The following is a 27670-nucleotide window of genomic DNA, read 5'->3' on the forward strand; positions in this document are numbered from 1 at the left end:
ACTTCATAATTATTTATTAACCCCCAACTACCCTTTTTACCTTACAAAGCTGAAATCCAATTTTTCCATGTCAGCTTTATCTTGTGGAATGTCACGAGCCAGGATGCCTAGTTTTTGTGTGAGGAAAACAAAAAGAGAGGCTCAGATTGGGTAAGACAGCCCAATCCCTTCAAGTCCTTGCTAAAGATGGCCAATGGAGAATAGGAGCAGGACTTATACTAAAAAATAATACAAAACAGTTGGTGTATGAGAAAAAAAAGAGTACCATCACATTCTCTTGTAAAGGTTTTACTCTTGAAAGCAAGCTAGCTTCTTTTCTTTTAACCCTAGCCATCCCAATAATTGCTTGAAACACACCAAGTATATATATATTAAAAATGTTATCTGAGAAACAATGCAATGCACACTATTTTAAGTCATTCTATAGATTATTTTTAGCCTTTGATGTGTGAAATAAGGTATCAGATAAAATGCCTTTTCCTGTCATGCACATCTATCGTGCTGAAAAATGGATTCATATGGAAGAATCCTTTATGACACTTTTCCAGCTTCTAGTCTGAATGGATGTAGCTGGGATACAAGTTAGCTGTCTGAATAACAGCAGTTTTAGATCAGCCTTCTCCAGCTCGCTATTCTTGAAATGCCCCTGGACTTCAATCTTCAATCCCTTCATCATCCCCATTTTGACTGAAATGATAAGATGCTAAAGGCAACAGGTTGAGAAAGGCTGCTATACATTAACTGAAACTCCAATCAGTCCATCTTTTTGCAGATGCCATTCAAATTACAGGATCAGTTTTATGTAAGAGAATCTGTTTTTTATTATTAGCTGTTCTAGGACCATAATAAAGTATTAATTCATTCCCAACAGAGTAACATACCTGCATGCACTGCAGGATGAAGAGTTTTCACACGTCCTCCAAGCATTTCTGGAAAGCCAGTAAGATCGGAAACATCTCTGTTCCAAAAGGGAAGGAGGCAAAAGCATTATGTACAGCATCTACAGCATTCATATAACACAAGGAACATTTAGGCTCCAATTTTGCTGCCTCTAGACTGTTTTCTTATTTACAAGAATATATTACCGTATTTTTTGGAGTATAAGATGCACTTTCTCTGCCCCCTAAAAGAGAGTGAAAATTTGGGTGCGTCTTATACACCCGCCACCAAACATTGGAGGTTGTTGGCCTCCGCGTGTCACTTTTTCTGGCGGTTCCAGGCAGCGGGGATCCTCACTTCCACTCAGATTGGGGAGGAAAAGAAAAAAAACTGCCTCTGCCTACCAGCATCAGGATCAGCGGCGTCCTCACTTCCACTTGGATTTTGATAACGAGTAGCACAGATCTTTTTATCCGTTTAAAACAAACTTTATTACCCTATACGCATTTAACTGGAGTGGGTGGGGTGGGGTGGGGGATAATTTTCATGGAGGCAGAAGAGGGACTTGGCACCGAAGGCTCCACTCTCAAGACGCCTCTGTCTTCCTACCTATAGCCGTAGGCATTGAAAGCCTGGCTTTCTTGCAGCAAGGCCCAATAGAGATGCAGCACTTCGATCTTCCTGGATGCTGCCATCTCATAAACACAGTGCTGGGCTTCCAGGCAAGCCCCCTGTGCCTTTGCTGCCTTGGTCGGAGCCTAATTCTCAAAGCGGCCCGGGGAAGCACGGAGGTCAGGACTCAGTTGGTGAAGTGCGTGCTGTGCAGGAGGCATAAGGCTGCCACTCGAAAAAACTGTTGCTGCGATCTCCGCTACCTGGAACTGCCCGGAAACGCAATGCTCTTTTTTTGCTTCCACACATCCTGTTTTTGGAATCAGGAAGGAAAGTGTTTTCAGGTAGCAGTGCTGGCTGGAACCGCCCACTGCCTGAAATGCAATGCTTTTTTTTGCCTCCGCACACCCCGTTTTTGGAATCAGGGAGGAAAATGCAGGGGACGTAAGGCAAGGCGTTGCCACCCAAAAATACTTTCCTCCCTGATTCCAAAAATGTGTGGAGGCAAAAAAAGAGCACCACATTTTCGGGCGGTTCCTGACAGTGGAGATGGCGGCAACAGTGTCTTCGAGTGGGAGCGCCTTGCTTTACACCTCCTGCGCAGCGCCTGAAAACGTGATGCTCTTTTTCCTCCCCGATTCCAAAAATGGGGCGTGTGGAGGCAAAAAAGGAGCATTGTGTTTTTGAGTGGTTCTAGGTGGTGGAGATCACAGCAACAGTGTTTTCAGGTGGCAGCGCCTTGCCTTACGTCCCCTGCACAGTGCCCATTTCGCCAACTGAGCCTCTATCTCCGCACTTCGCCGGGCCGCTTCCGGAAACAGGCTCCGAGCAAGGTAGCAAAGGCGCAGAGGGCTTGCCTAGCACTGTATTTATTATTTATTTATTTCGATTTTTATACCGCCCTTCTCCCGAAGGACTCAGGGCGGTGTACAGCCAAATAAAAAATTCACTATATACACATTAAAAGAGATTAAAAAGGAACATATTATAATGTGGCCGAAAATTTAAAACAATTTAAAATCTTAAAATATAAATAACCCCAATAAAATTTTAATCCAGTCCCACTTGAATAAATAGGTGCGTTTTCAGCTCACGGCGAAAAATCCGAAGATCAGGCACTTGACGTAAACCAGGGGGAAGTTCATTCCAAAGCGTAGGAGCTCCAACAGAGAAGGCCCTTCCCCTGGGGGACGCCAACCGACATTGCTTGGCGGACGGCACCCTGAGAAGGCCCTCTCTGTGTGAGCGTACGGGTCGGTGGGAGGCAAAAGGTAACAGCAGGCGGTCCCGTAAGTACCCGGGTCCTAAGCCATGGAGCGCTTTAAAGGTGGTAACCAGAATCTTTTTTTTTTTTATGTAAAAAGTTTTATTTTCATTTTCCAACAACCTATTCAATATACAGTCTCTTATTCAACATTAATCATTAACTTTCATTTGTTACTTATTCGGACCTGCCCAGCTACCACTTCCTTCCTTAACAAACCTTCCTCCTCCCTTCTCTACTTTCTTCTACTTTCTTCATCCTTCCTCTCCTTCGCTTTTCTACGTCCTCTCCTCTTTCCCTACTCTTCTCTTCCACCCTTTCTAACCCTCTCTCTTTCCCCTTTCTTCTTCCTCTCCTTTCCCCAGAATCTTGAAGCGCACCCGAAAGACCACAGGAAGCCAGTGCAAACTGCACAGGATTGGTGTTACATGGGAGCAACGAGTTGCTCCCACTATTACCCGCGCAGCTGCATTCTGGACTAGCTGCAGCCTCCGGGTGCACTTCAAGGGCAGCCCCATGTAGAGAGCATTGCAATAGTCCAAGCGGGAAGTGACAAGGGCATGAGGCATCCCGGTCAAGGAAGGGGCACAACTGGCGCACCAAGCGCACTTGGTGGAAGGCCCTCTTGGAGACGGCCGCCAAATGATCGTCAAACGACAGCCGCCCATCCAAGAGGACACCCAAGTTGCGCACCCTCTCCATTGGGGCCAATAACTGCTTCACAGCCAGCTGCGGCTGCAGCTGACTGTACCGGGGTGCCGGCATCCACAGCCACTCCATCTTGGAGGGATTGAGCTTGAGTCTGTTTCTCCCCATCCAGACCCGTACGGCTTCCAGACACCGGGACAGCACTTCGACAGCTTCGTTGGGGTGGTCCGGGGTGGAAAAGTACAGCTGTGTATCATCAGCGTACAGATGATAACTCACCCCGAAACCACTGATGACCTCACCCAGCGGCTTCATGTAGATGTTGAACAGGAGGGGCGAGAGAAACAACCCCTGAGGCACCCCACAAGTAAGGTGCCTCGCGGTCGGCCTCTGCCCCCCTGTCAACACCGTCTGCGACCGGTCGGAGAGATCGGAGAGATAGGAGGAGAACCACCGATAAATGGTGCCTCCCACTCCCAAACTCCCCAACCGGTGCAGCAAGATACCATGGTCGATGGTATCAAAAGCCGCTGAGAGATCTAATAGGACCAGGGCAGAGGAACAACCCCTATCCCTGGCCCTCCAGAGATCATCCACCAACGCGACCAAAGTTGTCTCCGTACTGTGACCGGACTGGAAGCCGGACTGGAACGGGTCTAGATAGACGGCTTCATCCAGGTACCGGGGAAGCTGCCATGCAACCACACTCTACAACCTTCGCCAGAAAGTGAAGGTTGGAGACTGGACGATAATTTCCCAAAATAGCTGGGTCCAGGGAAGGCTTCTTGAGGAGGGGTCTCACCACCGCCTCTTTCAAGGCAGCGGCGAAAACCCCTTCCAACAATGAAGCGTTTATAACTCCCCGGAGCCAGCCTCGTGTCACTTCCTGAGTAGCCAGCACCAGCCAGGAAGGACACGGGTCCAGTAAACATGTGGTCGCATGTAGCCTCCCCAGTAACCTGTCCACGTCCTCGAGAGCCACAGTCTCAAACTCATCCCAAACAACCTCAACAAGACGTGCCTCTGCCATCCCACTTGGATCATCACAATTTTGGTCTAAACTATCCCAAAGCTGAATGATTTTATTGTATAGATAACCGTTAAAATCCTCAGCACATCCCTGTAGGGGGTCATCCTGCCCCTCCTGATGAAGGAGGGAGCGAGTCACCCGGAACAGGGCGGCCGGGCGGTTATCTGCCGATGCAATGAGGGTGGAAACGTAAGAATGTTTCGCCTCCCTCATTGCCACTAGGTAGGTCTTAGTAAAAGATCTCACTAGTGTCCGATCAGCCTCGGAACGGCTAGACCTCCAGGTACTCTCTAGGCGTCTTCTCTGGCGTTTCATCACCCTCAGCTCCTCAGAGAACCAAGGAGCCAATTGAGATCTACGCCGGGTCAGAGGCCACAAAGGCACGACACGGTCCAAAGCCCCAGCCGCGGCCCGCTCCCAGGCCACAACTAGTTCTTCAGTCGTGCCGTGGGCAAGATCCTCAGAGAACGGCCCAAGCTCCGTCCGGAACCTCTCAGGGTCCATCAGGCGCCTGGGACGGAACCAACGCATTGGCTCCGTCTCCCTGCGGTGGTGAGCGGCGGTCCGAAAGTCCAGGCGAAGGAGAAAATGATCTGACCATGACACCGGTTCCGTCACTAAATCTCCTAATTCCAGATCATTAATCCACTGTCCAGAGATAAAAATCAGATCTAGTGTGCCTCCCCCCATGTGTGTAGGGCCATCAATTACTTGAATCAGGTCCATGGCCGTCATGGAAGCCTGGAACTCCTGAGCTACCGTTGACGACAAGCCGGCCGATGGCAAGTTGAAATCCCCCATGACCAAAAGTCTGGGAGTCTCAACTGCCACCCCGGCAAGCACCTCCAGCAGCTCAGGTAGGGCTGTAGTCACGCAGCAAGGAGCCAGGTACGCGATCAACAGACCCATCTGATTCCTATGGCCCCACTTCACAAGGAGGGATTCACAACCAGCTATCTGAGGCACAGTGGACTCCCTTGGCTCTAGGCTTTCTTTAATCACAACCGCCACCCCCCCACCCCTACCTTGAGCCCTCAGCCGATGAAATGCATGGAAACCCGGCGGGCACAGTTCAACCAGGGGAACACCCCCCTCTGTGCCCAACCAGGTCTCCGTAATGCCCGTAAAGTCCGCGGACTCCCTCTGGATAAGATCACAAATCAAGGAAGCCTTATTAACCACGGAACGGGCATTGCATAGCATCAGCCGAAGACCCAAGCTCTGAGGATCCTGACCATCCGGGGAACGAGTAAGGACTGAGGGGCCGGAGCACGTGATCGCTTTAAGACATCGAGCACGTGCTCCCCGAGAATGATACGACCCCTTGCCTCCGCCATATCTGCCTCTCCCACTTACCGTACAGAGAGGGAAGCGTCCAGGACGACTGAAGTGCTGCGTCTCTATCAGGCCTTGCTGCGAGAAAACCAGGATTTCAACGCCTACGGCTATAGGTAGGAAGATAGGGGCGTCTTGGGAGTGGAGTTTTCAGAGCCAAGTCCCTCTTCTGCCCCCATGAAAATCATCGTCCACCCAACCCCACCCACTCCAGTTAAATGCGCATAGGGTGATAGGGTTTGTTTTAAATGGATAAAAAGATCTGTGCTACTCGTTATCAAAATCCAAGTGGAAGTGAGGACGCTGCTGATCCTGATGCTGGTAGGCAGAGGTAGTTTTTTTTCTTTTCCTCCCCAAAAATTAAGGTGTGTCTTATAGTCCAGTACGACTTATAGTCCAAAAAATACGGTAAGTTGTGCATCAAAAGCGAAGTGTCTACTCTATGGAATAAAGAATGGTAGATACCATTTACTTGTGTCAACTTATTTCATGTCAAATTGCGATTCTTGTGAAAAAGTGAACGGATCAATACTTTTGGCCACGTTGGTACCACTTATAATTGTGTACCAGTTTTCCTTCAGATTGTAGCTTGGTGAAATTTTTATCGGTTTGCTCCATAGGTTTTTCCATTGTTTTTTTTCTTTGAAATTTTGCATCTATTTTATCAATTTTTATTTTTGCCTCGATGTTGTATTTAAATAACAATTTGTAAATGCAGCCTAATAAATTATTTTAATTATGTATTAATATTTCAAATTCTGCCATTTTTCTTAGGATTTCTCTTCCTCCTCCAAGGATTCCTAAGATTTTTTAGCTAAGATTTTTTGGAAATACCTTAACCATGATAGATTCCTTCCTTTACTAAGCAATTATTGATGTGTCTTTTATCTATTTCATGGGTCTAGATATAGCATATAGAATAGAATAGAATAGATTTTTTTTCATTGGCCAAGTGTGATTGGACACACAAGGAATTTGTCTTGGTGCATATGCTCTCAGTTTACATAAAAGAAAAGATACCTTCATCAAGGTATAACATTTACAACACAAATGATGGTCATAGGGTATAATTTAACACTTAATGATACAACACTTAATGATAATCATAGGGTACAAATAAGCAATCAGGAACAATCAATATCAATATAAATCATAAGGATTACCAGCAACAAAGTTACAGTCATACAGTCATAAGTGGAAAGAGATTGGTGATGGGAATGATGAGAAGATTAATAGTAGTGCAGATTTACTAAATCATTTGACAGTGTTGAGGGAATTATTTGTTTAGCAGAGTGATGGCCTTCGGGAAAAAACTGTTCTTCTGTCTAGTTGTTCTGGTGTGCAATGCTCTATAGCGTCGTTTTGAGGGTAGGAGTTAAAACAGTTTATGTCCAGGATGTGAGGGATCTGTAAATATTTTCACAGCCCTCTTCTTGATTCGTGCAGTATACAGGTCCTCAATGGAAGGCAGGTTGGTAGCAATTATTTTTTCTGCAGTTCTAATTATCCTCTGAAGTCTGTGTCTTTCTTGTTGGGTTGCAGAACCGAACCAGACAGTTATAGAGGTGCAACTGACTGACTCAATAATTCCTCTGTAGAACTGGATCAGCAGCTCCTTGGGCAGTTTGAGCTTACTGAGTTGGCGCAGAAAGAATGTTCTTTGTTATCCTTTTTTGATGATGTTTTTGATGTTAGCTGTCCATTTTAGATCTTGCGATGATAGAACCTAGAAATTTAAAGGTTTCTACTGTTGATACTGTGTTGTCTAGTATTGTTAGAGGTGGAAGTATGGAAGAGTTTCTCGTAAAGTCTACAACCATTTTTACGGTTTTGAGTGTGTTCAGTTCCAGATTGTTTTGTTTGCACCACAAGACTAGTAGTTCGACCTCTCGTCTATATGCGGATTCATCATTGTCTCGAATGAGACCAATCACTGTTGTGTCATCTGCGAACATATTGGCATATGTAATCAGATTTTTTATTATAATATTCTTAATTAACAAATTGTTTGGTGAAATATTCATATGCTCCCCCAGGAAAGAAACACGCAGACACCTGACTTTGCCAAATTACAAGTGAGAAGACGTAAAGTAGCTCAGATTTTCCCAAAGAAAAAAAGGGCATGTGTTGGTGATCAGAGATTTAAAGGACAGAGACAATAATCTGTAGACTAGACAAATCCTTAAGGGAAATGTGTTGTCTTCCAAGTGCAAAGATTAAATATGTGATGGAAAGGCTCACCAAAATAATTCAGCCCTTTCTCCTGTTTCATATTGGGACAAATAATACTACTAAGACCCTGGAAGCAATTTCAATGGACTATGAGCAACCAGGCAGGGTAGCCAAACAATTAGGAGCCCACAGGTGGTCATCTCATCTATACGTCAAATTGAAAGTCAATATACCTCTGAGTCTCTTCCAGAACTATGATTCTATTTTATTGTTTAGTGTATGGCATTTACAGAGGTCATTCAATCCAAGATATACAAATGATATATCACTAACGTAAGTATTTGGGGGGGAGGGACTAATATAAATCCTACCCCAAAAATAAGTCTGGGGGGGATGGCATGGCCAGCACAAGAGGTGGCGAATGTGCAGAGACTGACAGTGTCTAGCAGCAGCCACAGCATGCTGGCCCTTTGGCAGAAAGAAGTCCGAGCATGGAGGCAGAAACAGGGGGGAAGACAGGTAATCCGGATTTGCTGCACAGTTGCCTGGCTCATGGAAGGCTCATGCGGCAGAACCAGCAACAGGAGGAGGCACAGGGGGTGGAGGCAGGCGATTCCGACACCCCATGTAGGTGTCTGCTCTGGTGCGGCCACGGGCAAGCTGAGGGACAGAGTGGGTGGTGTGTTGGGAGGCCCCCATGCCTCTGCCTTCCTCAACCACACACTTTTCGCACAGAGGGAGTGGAGGCAGGCGATCCTGACACCCCATGCAGGTGTTTGCCCTTGCGGCCACAGGCAAGCTGAGGGACAGAGTGGGTGGTGTGTTGGGAGGCCCCCATGCCTCTGCCTGCCTCAGCCACACACTTTTCACACAGAGGGAGACTGGAAGCTTCGCTGCTTGCAAATGGGGTGCTTTGAAATGGAGCTAATCACTCCATTTCAAAGCGTCCCAATTGCAAGCAGATGAAGTTCCAGTCTCCATTATTTCTCCATCTGGGCAAAAAGTGTGTTTCCCCTGGGAAGCCCTGTAAGCCGTTGCAGCTGTAAGCAAACTGATGATGGGAGGGAGCGGCCAGCCAGCCTCAAAATAAGACATCCCCCCAAAATAAGACCTAATGTATCTTATCAAACCCTCCCAAAAAAGACCCAGTCTTATTTTTGGGGAAACATGATGTGTTTGTGTATATATATGTATGCATATGTGTATATGTATGTATGTATCTTCTGCAAAATAGCAGTTTGAAAGCACGTAAAAAATGCAAGCAGAAAAATAGGGACTACCTTTGGTGGGAAGGTAACAGTGTTCCATGCACCTGTTCTGTCCCCCTCCCCACCTCACATAGAAGAACGCAGGAGCGAGCGTCTTTTATTCTACAACCGAACTGAATTGCCTTTGTGGATAAAAGACTTGGCAGCTACAGTTCAAATGCCTGCCAAGTTTCTTATTACTGTCAGAGACGGGAGTCCACTTGTCCGTAGGCTGTTGCCAAGGCAGCCAAGAGTTCACAGAATAATTCCTTCACACAGTCCAGGCCTTAACTCAAAAACAACTGATCCGAAGTTCATGCTTTGTAGTTTTTATCTGTCACAGGGGCTACAGAGCAACTCCACCAGCTTTTATCCCCTGTAGGGTGTGGCACAGTGACTCAGCACTCTCTGCACCTGCCACACCTCTTCCTTTGCTGCGCACGCTTCTCCTTCCGACGCTGCCTGGGATCAATCCAAGGTTGATCCTCCTCACCCTCTGTCGGTGGGGCCTCTGACATGCCTTCTTCCTGGCCTTAAGCTGGCACCTGAGGCATTGCCAGAAAGGAGGGACCTGGAGAGGGAGGCCTTGTCAGCTCCTCCCCCTCACTCTCAGAGTCATCCTCCTCCATGAGGACAGGCTCAGGAGCCGGAGTCACAACAGCACCTTTGGCATTTAGTCATGCCGGCCACATGACCACGGAGACATCTTCGGACAGTGCTGGGTCTTCGACTTTGAAATGGAGATGAGCACTCCCCCTAGAGTCGGGAATGACTAGCACATATGTGCAAGGGGAACCTTTACCTTTACTTATATGTATGTATATACCATATACCATTTCCCAGAAAATAAGACCTATCCCTAAAATAAACCCTATAGTTTTTACGCATGTGTCTAATATAAGCCCTACTGTTCTGTCCCCACTTCCACTTCATGGAAAAATGCAAGTTTAACAGTCCTTTTATTGACACAGACCTGATTCTTCTGTAGGAAGCACAAGACTTAAGACACATCTATTTATTTGCGCAGGACTGGACTAGAATTTTTAAATTTTTAAATATTTAAATTTTAAATCTGGTTTTAACGGGGTTTTATTATTTATATCTCTATTTTAAATATTCGGCCTTTGTAATAAGTTTTTTAAATTAATGTTTTATTCTGTATATATATATATGTTTTATATGGCTGTAAACCGCCCTGAGTCCCTAGGGAGATAGGGCGGTATAAAAGTGTGAACAAATAAATAAATAAATAAAGACTTGGCAGTGACCATGCAGAGGCCTGCCAAGTTCTGCAGTCTTAATCTCGGATAAAAGCACTATTGTCCCAGTCCCATTGCCAAGCTTACAGGAAAGAAAGGTCTTTAACTCCAGAGCGACCGAGCTGCAACACACGCTGGGTTATTTTTTGTCCATCACGAATCCCAACGGCAGCTCCACCCGCTTTTATCCCCTATGGGATGTGGCTCTGTGACTCAGCACTCTCTGAGCCTGCCACACCTTTTCCTCTGTTACGCACACTTATCTTTACGTCGCTGCCTCGGGTCAATCCAGGATTGATCGTCAGCAGCTGGGACTTGAGGCGTTGCCAGGGAGGAGGAGGGTGCGGGAGAGGGAGGCCTTGTCAGCTCCTCCTCCTGGCCTGCAGCTGGAATTTGGGGTGGTGCCAGTGAGGAGGGTCCTGGCAAGGGAGGCGTTGCTGGTTCCTCTCCCTCATTCTCCGAGTCACTCTCCTCCATGAGGGCAGGCTCGGGGGCCGCAGCCACAATATCTACCTCCAAACTAAGCCCTACTTAAGAGCCTGCGCAGCCGGCCACCCACCCATTCCGTCTGGTTTCTCATGGTGCCATAGCCAAGAGCTGAGGTGGGTTACCTCAGGGCCCCCGCAGCCAGACCATCCCCCACCCAGTCTGCGTCCCCCGAGCTGGGCCCCCTGCCAGAAAGTGACTCAGAAAGTGAGGGGGAAGGGCCATCAGGACTTACCTCTGGAGCACCGGCTTCCCTGGCTCAGCTCCAGGAGCCAGAGGCAGGCCAGGTGGAGGAGATAACGAGGCCTCCGTCCCCTGACTCTTCCCCCCCAAGCCACACCTCCAGATCCGGCTGATGGCAATCAGGCCTGGCTGAACCCTAGGTTTCGTAGGCAGGAGAGGCGGGAACAACAGAAGCAGGGGTGGGGCAGGCCTAGGAAGTGCTGAGTCACGGAGCCACACCCCACAGAGTATAAAAGCAGTCCTGGCTGCTCTGCTGCTCCGTGATGAGCAAAAATTGAGCTGAACTCTTTGACTCGGAGAAGTGAGCTGAACATTCAGCCTGGACTGCTGACTTCCTGGTTGCCTGGCAACCCCAAGATAAAAGGGAGATTTTGGCAGGCAGCTGCAGATTCCCTGCCAGGACTGATAGCAGCCGTGAACTCAATTACTGGCTCGTTTAGCCAACTCGCGTGGCTGAGGCAGGGAGGGGACTGCACACCATCCATGCCTCAACACGTGCCTCATGGTGGCAGCACCGGCACTCATGTGCAGCAGGAGCCCACGTGGCCGCCAGTCCACATCTTCTGGTTGCTTGTAGCTGCAACGAAGCAGGAGGCCGAGTGGTGTCCCACTGGAATGGGGTGAGGCAGGGTCAGAGCGTGGATGGCCTAGCTGCGGGGGCCCTGAGGTAAGCCAGTGTGGGGCGTTTGGGGAAGCTCTACCCCCACCTCACGGCCGTGACACCAGCACATTACTTGGCCTCCTGCTCTGATGCAGCCATGATCAAGCAGAAGTGGGCCAGTGGCCACGTGGGGACCTACTGGATAGGGCTACTGGAGCTGCCACAAGGCAGGTGTCGAGGTGTGGGTGACCTGGCTGTGGGGCCCTGAGGTAAGCTAGTGTGGGACGCATGGGGCAGCTCCACTCCACCTGCCTTGCAGCGGTGGCACTGGCATGCTGCACAGCCTTCTACCCTATCACGAGGAAACAGAAGTGGGCCTCCTGTACATGGGAAAAAAAATAAGACATCCCCTGAAAATAAGCCCTAGTGCTTATTTTGGGGTCCAAAAGAAAATAAGATCCAGTCTTATTTTTGGTGAAGTACGGGTACTACATTTTTTTTCACAGTGATTGTGATTGTCAGTTTTTATATTTCCAGTATGTACACTGAGCCAGTTTGAAGTAGTGGATAAGGTGGTGTGCTTGAAACCAGGAAAATGTGAGTTCTAGTCCTGTCTTAGTTATGAAAGTTGGCTAGATTAATGGCCTCCAACCTTTTGGGCACTACGGACCAGTTCCATGGAGAGAAAATTTCCCATGGACAAGAGGGGGCATGGTTTTGTGTGCTGCCTGCATTCTTCACTTGTTTGCGCCCCCCCGTTTGTGGCCTGCTGCAGACCAAGGGCAGTCCACATACCAGGGGTTGGGGACCCCTAGGCTAGATGACCTAAAGTCAAAGCCAATCACTCTCTCTCAGCCCACCCTACCTCACAAGGTGGTTGTTGTGGGGAAAATAGAGACAAGAATTATTTGTCATCTTGAGTTAAAGGCAGGATATAAATCTATCTATATAAATAAATAAATAAATATTTCTGTTGCTATGTGAGACATTTGTTAAGTGAATTTTGCTCCATTTTATGTTTATGAGACATTTGTTAAATGAATCTTGCTATAGTTGTTAACCACTGCAGCAGTTAAGTTAGTAACAAGGTTGTTAAGTGAATCTGGCTTCCCCATTAACTTTGTTTGTCAGAATGTTGCAAAAGGTGATCCTATGACCCCAAGACATTGTAACTGTCATAAATATGAATCAGTTGCCAAGCATCTGAATTTTGATAATGTGACCATGCAGAGGTTGTAATGGACATTAAGTGTGAAAAACAGTCATAACTCACTTTTTTCAGTGATGTTGTAACTTTGAACGCTCACCAAATGAAGTGTTGTAAGTCAAGGACTACCTATACACAAAAGTGAGTTTTCCAAGATGCAGTGAGAAATTCCTATTTGGCTTTTCAAGTGAAAGACAAAAAGTTAAGAGAGAATTATTTACTCTAAGCTAGCCTTATAATTCAATGGGTAAGAATTTGAATTCAAGTAGTGAAGTCCAGTGATAGAAATTGGCTTGGATATAGAAATACGTACTATTTAAGAAATAATTAATGGTACAATGTCTGATCTTGAAGAACTAAAGTTACTCCTAACATATATCCCAAAGTGGATGCCATTATTGATACCTACACTTCTTTTGCACTTTCTAGAACATTGTAATTTTCCTTTTTTTTTCTTTTCTGATATATTTGCCACTTCTTAAACTGGTGTATACATTACGTAATATTACTAGGGCATAGAATTAAAGCTTTGAGTTGTGTAGCAAACCCCAACTTTGAAGGAAACAAGCACCCATGGGAGATATATAATGCTTACTTTTAAGAGTAATATTTAATACAGGTAGTCCTCAATGTATGACCACAATTGACCCCAAAATTTCTGTTGTTAAGTGAAACATTTGTTAAGTCAGTTTTGCCCCATTTCACCACTTTTCCTGTCACAGTTAAGTGAATCACTACAGTTGATAAGTTAGTAACCTGGTTGTTAAATGAACTTGGCTCCCCCATTGACTTTGCTTGTGAGGTCACAAAAGGTGACCTTGGGATACAGCAATAGTCATAAATATGAATCTGTTGAATACGTACCTGAATTTTGATCACATAAACATGGGGATGCTACAACAGTCATAACTGAAAAATAGTCATAAATCACATTTTTCAGTGCCATTGTAACTTGGAATGGCAAATGAACTGTTGCAAGTTGAGGACTACCTTGCAGTAAAATGTTGATTTAATGGACCGCTTTGGAGAGAAAGGGTATCTCTTTATGTCACTGATGTAAAAACACACATGCAATAGATACTGTTATCTGCATCAATTTATCTCATTTATATAGAGGTAGTCCTGAACTTTTTTAAAAAAAAACACCATTTATTTAGTAACCATTTAAAGTTACAATGGCACTGAAAAAAGACTTATGACTGTTTCACAGTATGACCACTGCTGTATTCCTAGGGTCATGCGATCAAAATTCAGACACTTGGCAACTGGCATGTATTTATGTTGGTTGCAGTGTCCCAGGGTCATGTGATCACCTTTTGGAACCTTCTGACAAGCAGACTCAATGGGTTCACTTAACAACCATGTTGCTAACCTAACTGTAGTGATTCACTTAACTGTGGCAATAAAAGAGATAAAATGTTTTATGTCCTTTCATTACATTTTTAATGTAAGCATTTGACTGTAATTTTTGGTTATCTATATAAGTAATAATTTGATATTTTCTGGAATGTTTGTTTTGGTCTTTGATCATAACATATTTCAACTACTTTATTCTAACCACAGGGTCATCCATTCTGTTATATCTATTAAATTATATTTACCTGTGTTAAGAACGCAAGCTCATCTTATTTCACATACTGAGAATTAGTGGAGATACACAAATTGCATGAAAATTCTTCACCATATTGAGGCTTGAAATTTTGTTTGGGGTATTTAACCCCCATTCACATTTTTCATCCTCAAACCCTTTAAGTTTCAATTTTAACCTTTTAAGCAAACATATTTCATTTACACATATTTTTGTAGTCCCTGTAAGTTTCAACCCATCTCATGCCAACAATCTATCATCATCCAGACTTTTGATACAGAAACCAAGTATTTCTGCAACTCAGTAATTCCTTGAGTTCTTTTTTTTTTATTGAAAAAGTTTAAAAAAAAACAACAAAGACATTTTTGCCCCCTTTTTCCCCCCTCCCTCCCCAAAAATCCCCTCCCCCCCCCCGGCTTCCTGGGTCAATCACAAGGTATTGTTATACATAAACCAAACATAAAATAAAATTTTCCCTTCCAATCCAATTAACCTCATCCAAAGCTTTTCATCTCCCAACCCCCTCCCCATTAAATAACTTTCTAATTATTCAAAGGCAATCTGATATTTCTTAATCTGATATCTGTTTTGTATATAATCAATCCATTTTTTCCATTCAATTAAATATCTTTCCTGCGTATTGTCTTTTAAAAAAGCTGAGATTTTAGCCATCTCAGCCAAATTAATGACTTTCAGTATCCATTCTTCTATTGTAGGTACCTCTTCTTTCTTCCAATATTGTCCAATCAACAGTCTTGCTGCTGTTATTAAATTCAGAATCAGTTTAGTCTCAATCCCTGTACAATCCGTTATGATTCCCAAAAGAAAAAATTGTGGCAGGAACTTTATCTTCTTCTTCAGTACATTTTGAATAATCCACCAAATTCTTATCCAAAAGGCCTTAATTTTCTTGCAAGTCCACCAAATATGAAAATATGTAGCGTCATCACAATCACACCTCCAACATTTCGCTTGGATATTAGGATACATACGTGATAATTTTTTGGGATCTAAGTGCCATCTATAAAACATCTTATAAAAATTTTCCCTTAAATTCTGTGCTTGTGTAAACTTAACATTTCTAACCCAGATTTTCTCCCATGTTTCCAACATTATTGGTTCCTGAATATTCTGTGCCCATTTTATCATACAGTCCTTTACCAAATCCTTTTCCGAATCTATTTCAAACAACACATTATACAATCTCTTTATATGCTCCTGGGTCTGATTTCTAATTTGCTTTATTAAATTTTCCTCCCTTTGCATTATACCAATTTTTTGATCCTCTTTCCATCTAGCACTTATTTGCCCATATTGAAACCAAGTATAATTCCTCCCTTCTTCATTTAATACCTGTAATGATTTTAATTGCAATCTACCTCCTTCAGCATACAAAAGTTCTTTATAAGTAATCATTTCCTGTTTCTGTTCTATATTTATATTCTCTATTGCATGTCTAGGGCTCGCCCATATAGGAATCTTGTAATCTAATTTATAAGAATATTTTTTCCAGACCCGCAAAAGAGCACTTCTCAACACGATTCTTAAAAGCCCTATCCACTTTTTTTTCATAAAATAAATACGCATGCCATCCATATAACAAGTCATAACCTTCTATATTCAAAATTCTTTCCTCCGTTAAATTAAACCAGTCACTTATTACTGAAAGGGCTACTGCTTCATAATATAGTTTAAAGTTAGGCATTTTTAAGCCACCTCTTTCCCGTGAGTCCTATATTATTTTATTTATTTATTTATTTATTAATCATATTTATATACCGCCCTATCTCCCGAAGGACTCAGGGCGGTTCACAGGCACTTAAAAACACATAAATACAGAATAAAAACAATTTAAAAAACTTATTTTAAAGCCCGTTAATTAAAATATACAGATAAAACCTAATTAAAACCCATAAATTTAAAATCTAGCTCAGTCCTGCACAATTAAATAAATATGTTTTAAGCCCGCGGCGGAAGGTCCGAAGGTCCGGAAGCTGACGGAGTCCGGGGGGTAGTTCGTTCCAAAGGGTGGGAGCCCCCACAGAGAAGGCCCTTCCCCTGGGCGTCGCCAGACGACATTGCCTCGCTGACGGCACCCTGAGGAGACCCTCTCTGTGAGAGCGCACGGGTCGGTGAGAGGTATTCGGTAGCAGAAGGCGGTCCCGTAAATAACCCGGCCCAATGCCATGGAGCGCTTTAAAGGTGGTAACCAAAACCTTGAAGCGCACCCGGAAGGCCACAGGTAGCCAGTGCAGTCTGCGCAGGATGGGTGTTATACGGGAGCCACGAGGGGCTCCATCTATCACCCGCGCAGCCGCATTCTGGACTAACTGCAGCCTCCGGATGCCCTTCAAGGGGAGCCCCATGTAGAGAGCATTGCAGTAATCCAGGCGAGACGTCACGAGTGCGTGAGTGACCGTGCATAGGGCATCCCGGTCCAGAAAGGGACGCAACTGGCGTACCAGGCGAACCTGGTAGAACGCTCTCCTGGAGACGGCCGTCAAATGGTCTTCTAGAGACAGCCGTTCGTCCAGGAGGACGCCTAAGTTGCGGACCCTCTCCATCGGGGCCAATGACTCGCCACCGATGGTCAGCCGCGGATTAAGCTGACTGTACCGGGATGCCGGCATCCACAGCCACTCTGTCTTGGCGGGATTGAGCTTGAGCCTGTTTCTCCCCATCCAGACCCGTACGGCCTCCAGACACCGGGACAGCACTTGATAACCGTTGGGGTGGTCCGGTGTAGAAAAGTACAGCTGGGTGTCATCCGCATACAGCTGGTACTTCACACCGAAACCACTGATGATCTCACCCAGCGGCTTCATGTAGATGTTAAACAGAAGGGGCGAGAGGATCGACCCCTGCGGCACCCCACAAGTGAGGCGCCTCGGAGCCGACCTCTGCCCCCCTGTCAACACAGACTGCGACCGGTCGGAGAGATAGGAGAACCACCGATAGACGGTGCCTCCCACTCCCAATCCCTCCAACCGGCGCAGCAGGATACCATGGTCGATGGTATCGAAAGCCGCTGAGAGGTCTAATAGGACCAGGGCAGAGGAGCAACCCCTATCCCTGGCCCTCCAGAGATCATCCACCAACGCGACCAAAGCCGTCTCCGTGCTGTAACCGGGCCGGAAACCGGACTGGAACGGGTCTAGATAGACAGCTTCATCCAGGTGCAAGGGAAACTGATATGCCACCATACTCTCTACAACCTTCGCCGCAAAGCGAAGGTTGGAGACCGGACGATAATTACCTAAAACAGCCGGGTCCAGGGAAGGCTTCTTAAGGAGGGGCCTCACCACCGCCTCTTTCAAGGCGGCCGGGAAGACACCCTCCACCAAAGAAGCGATCGTAATCGCCTGGAGCCAGCCTCGTGTGACCTCCCGAGTGGCCAGCACCAGCCAGGAGGGGCACGGGTCCAGTAAACATGTGGTGGCATTCAGCCTACCCAGCAACCTGTCCATGTCCTCAGGAGCCACAGGGTCAAACTCATCCCAAACAATATCGCCAAGACCACCCTCGAGCATCTCACCCGCATCACCGCAATCTTGGTCCAACCCATCCCGAAGCTGAACGATTTTATCGTATAGATAACCGTTAAACTCCTCAGCACGTCCCTGCAACGGGTCATCCCGCTCCTCCTGGTGTAGGAGGGAGCGAGTCACCCGAAACAGGGCGGCTGGGTGGTTATCTGCCGATGCAATGAGGGAGGAGGCGTAGCTACGCCTCGCTTCCCTCAATGCCACTAGGTAAGTCCTAGTATAGGACTTCACTAGTGTCCGATCAGCTTCCGAACGGCTAGACCTCCAGGAACTCTCTAGGCGTCTTCTCCGGCGCTTCATCCCTCTCAGCTCCTCGGAGAACCAAGGAGCCGGTTGGGACCTGCGCCGGGTCAGAGGCCGCAAAGGCACGACACGGTCTAAGGCCCCCGCCGCGGCCCGTTCCCAGGCCGCCACAAGTTCCTCAGCCGAGTCGTGAGCCAGGCCTTCAGGAAACGGCCCAAGCTCCGTCCGTAACCCGTCAGGGTCCATCAGGCGCCTGGGGCGGAACCAACGTATCGGCTCCGCCTCCCTGCGGTGGTGAATGGCGGTCAGAAAGTCCAGGCGAAGAAGAGAGTGATCTGACCATGACAAAGGTTCGATGACTATTTCCTTTAAGTCCAGATCTCTCAACCACTGACCAGAGAGAAAAATCAGGTCCAGAGTGCCACCCCCGATGTGAGTAGGGCCATCAACTACTTGGGTCAGATCCAAGGCCGTCATGGAAGCCATGAACTCCCGAGCTGCCGTCGATGATGAGCCGGAAGATGGCAAGTTAAAGTCCCCCATGACTAAAAGTCTGGGGGTCTCAACTGCCACCCCAGCCAGCATCTCCAGCAGCTCGGGTAGGGCAGCTGTCACGCAGCAAGGAGCCAGGTACGTGATCAGCAAGCCCATCTGACACCTACGACCCCATCTCACAAAGAGGGATTCACACCCGGCAATCTGAGGTACAGTGGTCTCCCTCGGCTCTAGACTCTCTCTAATCACAACCGCCACCCCCCCACCCCTACCCTGGGCCCTCGGCTGATGGAATGCACGGAAACCCGGCGGGCACATCTCAACAAGGGGCACGCCCCCTTCAGTGCCCAACCAGGTCTCCGTAATGCCCATAAGGTCCGCGGAACCCCCCTGTATAAGATCACAAACAAGGGGGGCTTTGTTCACCACGGACCGAGCATTGCACAACATCAGCCGAAGGCCCAGGCTCTGAGGATCCTGACCATCCGGGGAACGGGAAAAGTCTAAGGGGTCGGAGCGCGTGATCGCTTTGAGACATCGAGCACGCGCTCCCGGAACTTGATATGACCCCTCGCTTCCGCCATACCTGCCCCTCCCACTTACCGTGTCAATAGGACCACCCTCACAAATAGGAACAAACTCCTCCCCCATAACCTCCGAACCTGATAGTAGAAAACCGCCGCGAGCGTGTGCAGGAACTGGCCCTCTACCCAACGGGTTACCCCCATTACCCGCCCCTGCCCTCCCACCCCTTAAAAATTCCCTCTCTAAAAAACCCCACAAGCTCTTCTTTTTCGCATGCCACCTCTGTGGGTCCCAAAACCCGTCATGGAGGCCGGCCCTCGATAATGAGGAGGGCCATTCCTGCGAGGCGGGGGCACTTCGCAGGCGCAAGAGTTCACAAGTAGTATAACGCGTAGCAGCTGAGACTAAGAATCGGCAAAGTAGAGGCTCCATCTCCGAATGGCAAGATGATGACAGATGGTACTAGTCCAGAATGAAGGCAAACAAAGAATGGAACAGCAATTAGCACCGAATGACAGTCTAGGTGGTATTCTGTCCGGTGCATAGTCCAAACATCCTGGAACCGGGGTGAGGGGAAATGGCATTCCAGTCGCTGGCCACGTCTTCCTCCGTCCTCCTCTGTCCCCAAATAACTCCCTTGTCCCCCCCCAAAGGGTCCTAATAGGACCAAAAACGGCCATAGAAGTCTCAAAAAAGCCGAGGGGGGCATGGGTGATGTTAAAATAGTCACAGTCACAGACTGGTTGCAGGGGGCAGCTCCGGGGTGCCTCCATCATCTCCCCGCAGTCCTCCAACAACCACCTCCAGACATGGCCAGGGGAAGAATCCTAACCACTCCAGAAACCAGGTCTCCCCAGACCTCCCCCTCCGAGAGGCGAAGCCCATAAAAAAGGCTAAACCTCTCCGAGAGGCTGGGGGATATGAAGGTTGCCAAGTCCACAGTCCGGCAGCAGGGAGAAAGCCAAGAAACCATGGCAGCAAGGCAGATGGCAATAGGGGTGGGTGAAATACCTCCGCAGTCATCCAGGTCGTCCACGTTGCAGAGGCTGGAGCCCAAAGGCTACACCCAAAAAGTCCGGAGTCTGCAGTCAGAAGAGGACCGGGAGACGAGCCAGAGGCTAGAGGCCTGCCGGCCAGATGAATCGGCCGAAAAACGGCCGGAAAAAAACGCCGACTCATCGCCCCACCTCCGAGCCTAGAACATGGCCGCCAGAATCCACCGCTTGCCTACCCGGCCTCGTTCTCGGCAGCCACATGTGCGAGAGAGTCCAAAGACCTCTCATATGGCTGCCCGAGGTAGGATCTGCCGGGCCGGGGGCAGCAAGCGGCTAAACGGGCGGCCGAGGCTTCGCCAACATCGGAGGGGCCTCTCCGTCGCCGGAGCCGAGTCTTCAGAGCCGCGCCATCTTGCGCATGCGCAGATAGAGTTTTCATTTTAACCCTCGCCTTTTTACCCTGCCATATAAATTTATTAATCCCAATCTGCCAATCTTCCAAATTTTTATCCTTTTTAATTATTGGTATCATCTGGAACAGAAACAAAAATCTAGGTAACACATTCATTTTGATAGCCACAATCCTTCCCAATAGCGACAACTGCAATTTTTTCCAGACACTCATATCATTCTGAACTTTTTGCCATAGCAAGTCATAATTATTCTTATAAAGTTTCTTGTTCGATGAGCTAATATAAACCCCTAAGTATTTAACCTTTTTTACCACCTCAAATCCTGTCATTTCCTCTAGTTTTTGTTTCTGTTGTATAGACATATTTTTAATTATCACTTTTGTTTTATTCTGATTTATTTTAAATCCTGATACCTTTCCATATTTATCAATTACTTCCAACAAAAATCTACTTGAATTTATAGGATTTGTTAAGGTAACCACTACATCATCTGCAAAAGCTCTAACTTTGTACTCATATTGTCTAATCTTAATTCCCTCTATTTTCGTTAATTCTCGTATTTTATCTAATAATGGTTCCAGAGTCAAAACAAACAATAGTGGTGATAAGGGACATCCCTGTCTTGTTCCTTTCGCAATCTTAATAACTTCTGTCAAACTACCATTTATTATAATCTGAGCTGTTTGCTCTCCATAAATCGCTTTAATTATTCTAACAAAACAATCTCCAAATTGCATTTTCTATTAATTTAAATAAAAAATCCCAATGCAATCGATCAAAAGCTTTCTCTGCATCCAAAAAAATAAGTGCTGCTGAAGTATTCTTCTTTTCCAAATATTCCAATATATTAATAATCTGTCTAACATTATTCCTCATCTGCCTCCCTTTTATAAAACCAGATTGATCAGTATGAATTCTTTGTTGTAAAACTAACATTAATCTATTTGCTATTATTTTTACAAAAATCTTATAATCATTATTTAAAAGTGAAATCGGCCTGTAGTTACCGGGTTTAGAGCAATCTTGCTCCTCTTTTGGTATCAGTGAAATAAAAGATGTTTTCCATGACGGGGGTATTCCCACTCCTAGTTGTATCTGATTAAATAGTTCTTTAAGTGGGCCTAATATTTCATCCTGTATTTTTTTATAGTAACTTGCTGTAAGACCATCTGTACCAGGGGTTTTCCCCATTTTTAATTGCCTCCACTATTTCTCCAGTAGCTATTCAGTAGCCGATTCAGCTCCTCCCTCTGTTCTAGTGTTAGAATATTAACCTTATAATCTTTCAAATAATCACAAATGTCCCTATTCAATATTTTGTCTTTTGCATATAAAGCAGTGTAAAATTCTGAGAATGCCTTTTTAATTTTATCCTGTTGATATATCTCTTTGCCTTTATATTCTATTTTTTGTATGACACGTGCTTTCTGTTTTTTCCTTAAGTTATATGCCAACCATCTCCCAGGTTTATTTGCATTACAAAAGGTATTATGTTTAGCATATTGTATATTTGTTGCCACCTGGTCTGCCATTAACATATTAAATTGACTCTGTAATATTTTTATAGCCTCTTTAAGTTTGTGATCTTGTGGATTCCTTGAGTTCTTATATTCCTTCCCTATCCTCTTCAAGACTGGAAAAAGGATTGAAATAGACTTCCTGAGTTCCCAGGATCTTGAACTTACTTCCTCTATCTTCAAAATCCAAGGTGATTGGGTTGTAGTTGTTTACAGAAGTATAATTTGTCTTTGCATAGGATCACAGGAAAGTACCGTATACTGTAACTGTCATGGGACTTGAATAATACTGAAAATTCCTGTCAGATTCATCCTCTGGATCCCTAGTTCATAAACATATACAGTAGCCAACAACTTCTGTTTTCCTAATAGTAGACTGCCAACAACTACAAGTCTTTCTGTCATCTCGCTAGATGCAGCTGCTTCTCTCTATTTTTCAGGGGTCAATCATTCTACCTCTTATTCAACAAAATCCCTTTTCTGTCCCTGAAAATTCAAAACCCACTTCTTTTGCAAACCTCTACAAGTAATTTCTGAATTCCAGTGGTACAAAGTATCTTTTTTACCACTTGCTTCTGGTTCTCTCTCATCCACTGTTTTTGCATCCTTTGTTTGATTTTCTTACCAGAAAATCTTTGTTCTTTAATTTGATCACATCAGTTTAAATATGGTCACTCATGGCTTCCATTTTTTTTGTACTTTTTGTACAAACACTACTGTGAGCTTATTTGATGCAAATATATGCTGAACTGTTTTCAGACAGGAAATACAAACATTACATGTACATGTATCAAGTACCATGTCCTGGTTTATTGGTTTATTTTAGTCAAATGATTTTTTAATTGGTTGTAAGGGCATCTGTAAGACAAACAAAATCTCTAAGCTGTGGGACAATATCAGAGCTTTCCTTGAAGACTGCAGCTGATCATGGGGTTAAAACAAATGAAGACATCCTTTGATGTGGCCTGATATTGGATTGCTCATAGCTTATTTAATATCAGCAGCCATGTTTGATGGCATGCTAAGAACTTTTAGCATATGGAAGCTACAATAATCCATATAGTACTTCAATTAATAGCTAGTTTTTGCTTTAGCTGGGTCTTAGAAGCAGTTGCAGCTGATATAAACATTCTTAAACACAGTTGTCACAGTAAGATAATACTCAATATCATCAACATACCGATGGCATCTTGCTCAAGTCCTGTAATGACTGCATCCAAGACTTTATTAGGGTTTTCCAATAAGGGTCAGCCATTAAGATGACACCAGTCAATTCCAACCCATTATTAATTTAAAACATGAAATAAATCTAGATTAAAAATATTGCTGAAAGACACCAGTGAGGAAACAATTATTTATTTTCTGGATTTACGTTCTCACCTATCTCACAGGATTCTAGGCAGCTCACAACAACTGATAAAAATAAGTAAAAAAAACTAAATGACATTTCTATCAGAAGACATAAGTACAAGAGGAATCTCAAACTGCATACCAGATCAGTCAGGGGCAGTGTTATATATATATAGAGAGAGAGATGTCAACTCTCCTATCTCCAGGGGGAAAAAAATCCATAACCATTCTTGCTAAGGTTGAGTTTCTCTCTCTCCAGGTCCTTTCAGTCTCCAGGCAATGACCTAGTACCTGAATAGCATAATTTATCCAGCACCGGTAGAGTTGTATAATGAGATATATATATAATGGGATACCGATGATGATTAACTCTCCCAGAGACAGAGGAGGGGAGAGAGACATGAGCTGACTAACCCAACATAACAGGGCCTAGGGCTGGATTTCTCTTCTACCATAACTTACTGGTATCAGTCACGGGGGGGCGGGGGGAGAGGAAAAATATTGCAAAATAGCACCTCCCACTCTTAATCCCTGGAACTGGTCCAGCAAAATACCAAGCAATGGTATCAAAAACCACTAAGAGATCCTGGAAGGCCAGAAAAGACTAGTCATCCTCATCCTAAGCCCTCCAAAGGTCAATGACCAGCATTATTAATGTTGCCTCAGTATTATGTAGCCTGGCCTGACTGAAAAGGTTCTAGATTATCTGCTTCACCCAAGCCTGGCACAGCTGGGAACCTACCACTATTAGGACTTCATTACCTTTCATGATGAAAATTAAACAATTAACAATGGAAGCATTATGAGCAATTTTATCAGAACACCTTGCAAATTTTAACACAACAGAATTCTGAGTTATACAATAATGTTTCCCAGAACTGATGTCAGAAAGCTCTATCTGTGATGTAATGGAAGAAGCAAAGTGAGGCCTTGTCACCCTGATTGTCAGGCCAAGCCTAAAGTTAACACAGTAAGAGCTAATCAAGTCCAATCTTTTTTTTTACCTGACATTCAAACCTGCATCCCGAAGAACTTTTGCTGTTCCTCCTGAAGCAACCAAAGTCAAACCCAAAGAAGTCAGACATTTTGCAAACTCCACCAGACCGGTTTTATCTGAGACACTAAATAAAGCTGAAAGAAAAACAAATTATTTAATGAGAATATTGATATATAGCAAAACCCCACATTCATACAGGACCAGCTAAATTCACTATAGTTCTATTTTAAGGACTGGTAATCATCAATGAAAAAGGAGATTGTTTTTACAAATTGATCTACCAAATAGGTTTCAGTCATACATTGCCTTTCCTGCTACCACTACATGGAAACACTGGCACTTTTTCTCAGCATAACTCAGCAATAATCTTCTATAATTCAGCATTACAGTGTCAATCATCTTCAGTGTTGCTGGCATTGTAATTCACATCAGGAAGGCACTACTGGTGGAGGGAGCTAGTCCAGAATAAATTTTATTAGAATGAACAGGACTTGTAAACAACCTTGCAGCTTTTACAAAATGTCTTTTAAAAAAACATTTTCAAATTTTTTTCTGCCTTCCAACTGATGTAATGCCTGAGAATAATGGGGCAATTGCTATAGCTGTTCCTTTTGTTGATTTACTTCTACTCAAATTATTTCATATATGTTTCCCAGTAATTCCACAAGAGAAAAATGTATTGGCCACAAATAAGAGGGCAAAGTGTACTGTGAATATAACAGTCAAGATGAAAAATGTGAACTTAAATATAACATGGGGCTTTCAAGCTTATTTTATTCTCTTAGGATGATAAAAGCTAACTCTTTCCATCTTTTTTCCTTAATTTAAAGTGCATCTACAAAAATAAGTGCGAATATTCATATTTCTATTACCTGAATCAATCCACTTCAGGATAAAGACCTTTTCATCAAATGTGGACAGAAATGTAATTAGGCAGGACTGTCTGCTTTCTTTTTTTTTTTTTTTTTTACATTTATACCCCGCCCTTCTCCGAAGACTCAGGGCGGCTTACAGTGTATAAGGCAATAGTCTCATTCTATTTGTATATTTTTTACAAAGTCAACTTATTGCCCCCCCAACAATCTGGGTCCTCATTTTACCTACCTTATAAAGGATGGAAGGCTGAGTCAACCTTGGGCCGGGCTCGAACCTGCAGTAATTGCAGGCTTTGTGTTCTTAATAACAGGCTGTTCTTAATAACAGGCCTTACCAGCCATTCACCGCCATTCTCTCATGCTATTCTAAGCAGTTATCCTAAATGCCTTTCAATGGGATAAGAGCTACTCTATTCTTAAAAATATGGTTTTGTACTCTGTCCTTCAATAGGATTCGAAGGATTCTATTTCATTCGAAGTTTGCGAATTTGCACCACAGTCATGAGAATCAAATAGTGAAATTCGCATTGCACTTTACGTTTAACACTGCAAAAAATATGCACAAAAGAAACCAGCAAACCAGGGAGAAAAGTTACGGATTGCGTTCATCGGGAGCCAAATTAGATGCAGAAAAAGGCAACCCTCTACCAATAGCTGAAAGGGATCATTCAACCCAAGAACGAAACTCCGCTCACTTCTGCTGATCTTCGTGGGCCTTAACTTGCGACTTGGACGGGGTGAGGTTAAAACTTTTAACCTATCAGGACACTGATTAACACCCAATCACCTAGTAGTCCACGCAGATGCTCTGTTTTCTAGCCTTTGTAGCTTTAGTGTAACGGTTTCCTTTCAATTTAGTCATACGGGGGAAAGCGTCAATGCAGGTCACGAGGCTTGTTTCTGAATAACATGGGTAAGATCGGACAGAATTTCAGCACACAGCGTACACCAGGCTGAAGAGGAGCCATCCCAATCACCAAATCGGGCGGAGCCCTCCAATAAGCAAAAAACCAACAGGCGGTGTTCCCTTCTACTTTCAGAGAGGGGCGTATTTTGTTGCTGAGAAAGTAAACGAGCAAAACTTTTGCAATGCAGTGAACCTGCAGGATCGAGATGCCAGGCATAGCAATCGAAACTCACCCAGCTGCTGCCTCAAAGCCATGTTTGTAGACCCTCCGCAAGAAAACAGTCCCCGAGAAGAACAAGCGGCAAGAAAGAGAGCCTGCTCCTCGCGGGCGGGTATAAATGAGAAGGTGGTAATCGAAGAAGGGGGTGGAGTTACGATTGCATGCCGGGAAGGCGGGGAGAGAACTGAATCGCTGAGCTTTGATACAGAAGTACGGGGAAGTTTGGCCTTGCTGAAAGAAAGGAGGCTTTGATGCGGTAACAGTATCTTCTACCTCGTTTGTACCATGCAAAACTCCGTAGATCCACGCAATCTTGGTATACGATTGTTCCTTGCATTTTTTTCTTTATGCAAAGCTAGTCATGTAGTTAGATTTGCATGTTTCAGCAATGTGGGTGATATCAGTGCAGTTAAGTTAGTAACCCTGGTTGTTAAGTGAATCTGGTTTCCCTATTGACTTTGCTTGTCAAGTCAAAAAGATGATCATGTGACCACGGAGATACTGCAATGCTGAGTGAAAGATGGTCATAAGTCACTTTTTTCAGTGCCATTGTAATTTTGGTTACTAAATGAACTGTTGTAAGTTGAGGACTATCTGTATCTTGCATAAATAGAATATATCTAGAATAATATAATAAAATTAAATACCTTTAATTTAAATCCAGCTTTTCATTAGTGTAAAACAGGGATACCAACCCCCGATCCATGGACTGGCACCAGTTCACAACATGCTAGCAACTGGGCTGTGCAAACAAGCGAAGCCTCATCCCTGGCATGCAGGCAATAATAAAACCACTGCTACTCCACCTTGGTCCATGGATAAAACTTTCTCCCTGGAAACGGTTGGGGGCTGTTGGTGTAAAACATTACAAAACAGATCTTGATGCTACCTGGATGTGATATTCTTTTTTTAAGTACTAAGTAAATCTAATATGTTCAAGAAAAAACATACCCAGCACCTTCAGTCTTTCTTTATGGGATTTAGCCTTGAGACCTAATTACTTTTTTTGCCTTTTGA

General features: G+C 44.9%; 2 protein-coding genes across 3 annotated transcripts in view; one reads left to right on the plus strand and one right to left on the minus strand.

Moving 5' to 3' along the window:
• The window catches only part of ATIC (5-aminoimidazole-4-carboxamide ribonucleotide formyltransferase/IMP cyclohydrolase), a 97453-nt gene extending 70648 nt beyond the window's left edge, over positions 1–26805 (minus strand). For both annotated transcript variants that reach the window (XR_009155438.1, XM_058186054.1), the window contains exons 1-4: positions 26667–26805; positions 24659–24785; positions 882–958; positions 41–107 (exon numbers count right to left, since the gene is read on the minus strand). Coding sequence is in view for 1 of the 2 variants with exons in the window: in XM_058186054.1 (XP_058042037.1) it covers positions 41–107; positions 882–958; positions 24659–24785; positions 26667–26688 (293 nt within the window). In the remaining variant the exon portion in view is untranslated. The remainder of the gene's footprint in view (positions 1–40; positions 108–881; positions 959–24658; positions 24786–26666) is intronic.
• A 19-nt stretch (positions 26806–26824) lies between these two features.
• The window catches only part of ABCA12 (ATP binding cassette subfamily A member 12), a 393723-nt gene continuing 392877 nt past the window's right edge, over positions 26825–27670 (plus strand). Inside the window, exon 1 of the mRNA XM_058185940.1 lies at positions 26825–26969. The gene's annotated coding sequence lies outside the window, so the exon portion shown is untranslated. The remainder of the gene's footprint in view (positions 26970–27670) is intronic.

The sequence above is a fragment of the Ahaetulla prasina genome, chromosome 1 (genome assembly GCF_028640845.1).
Source record: "Ahaetulla prasina isolate Xishuangbanna chromosome 1, ASM2864084v1, whole genome shotgun sequence".
Lineage (NCBI taxonomy): Eukaryota > Metazoa > Chordata > Lepidosauria > Squamata > Colubridae > Ahaetulla > Ahaetulla prasina.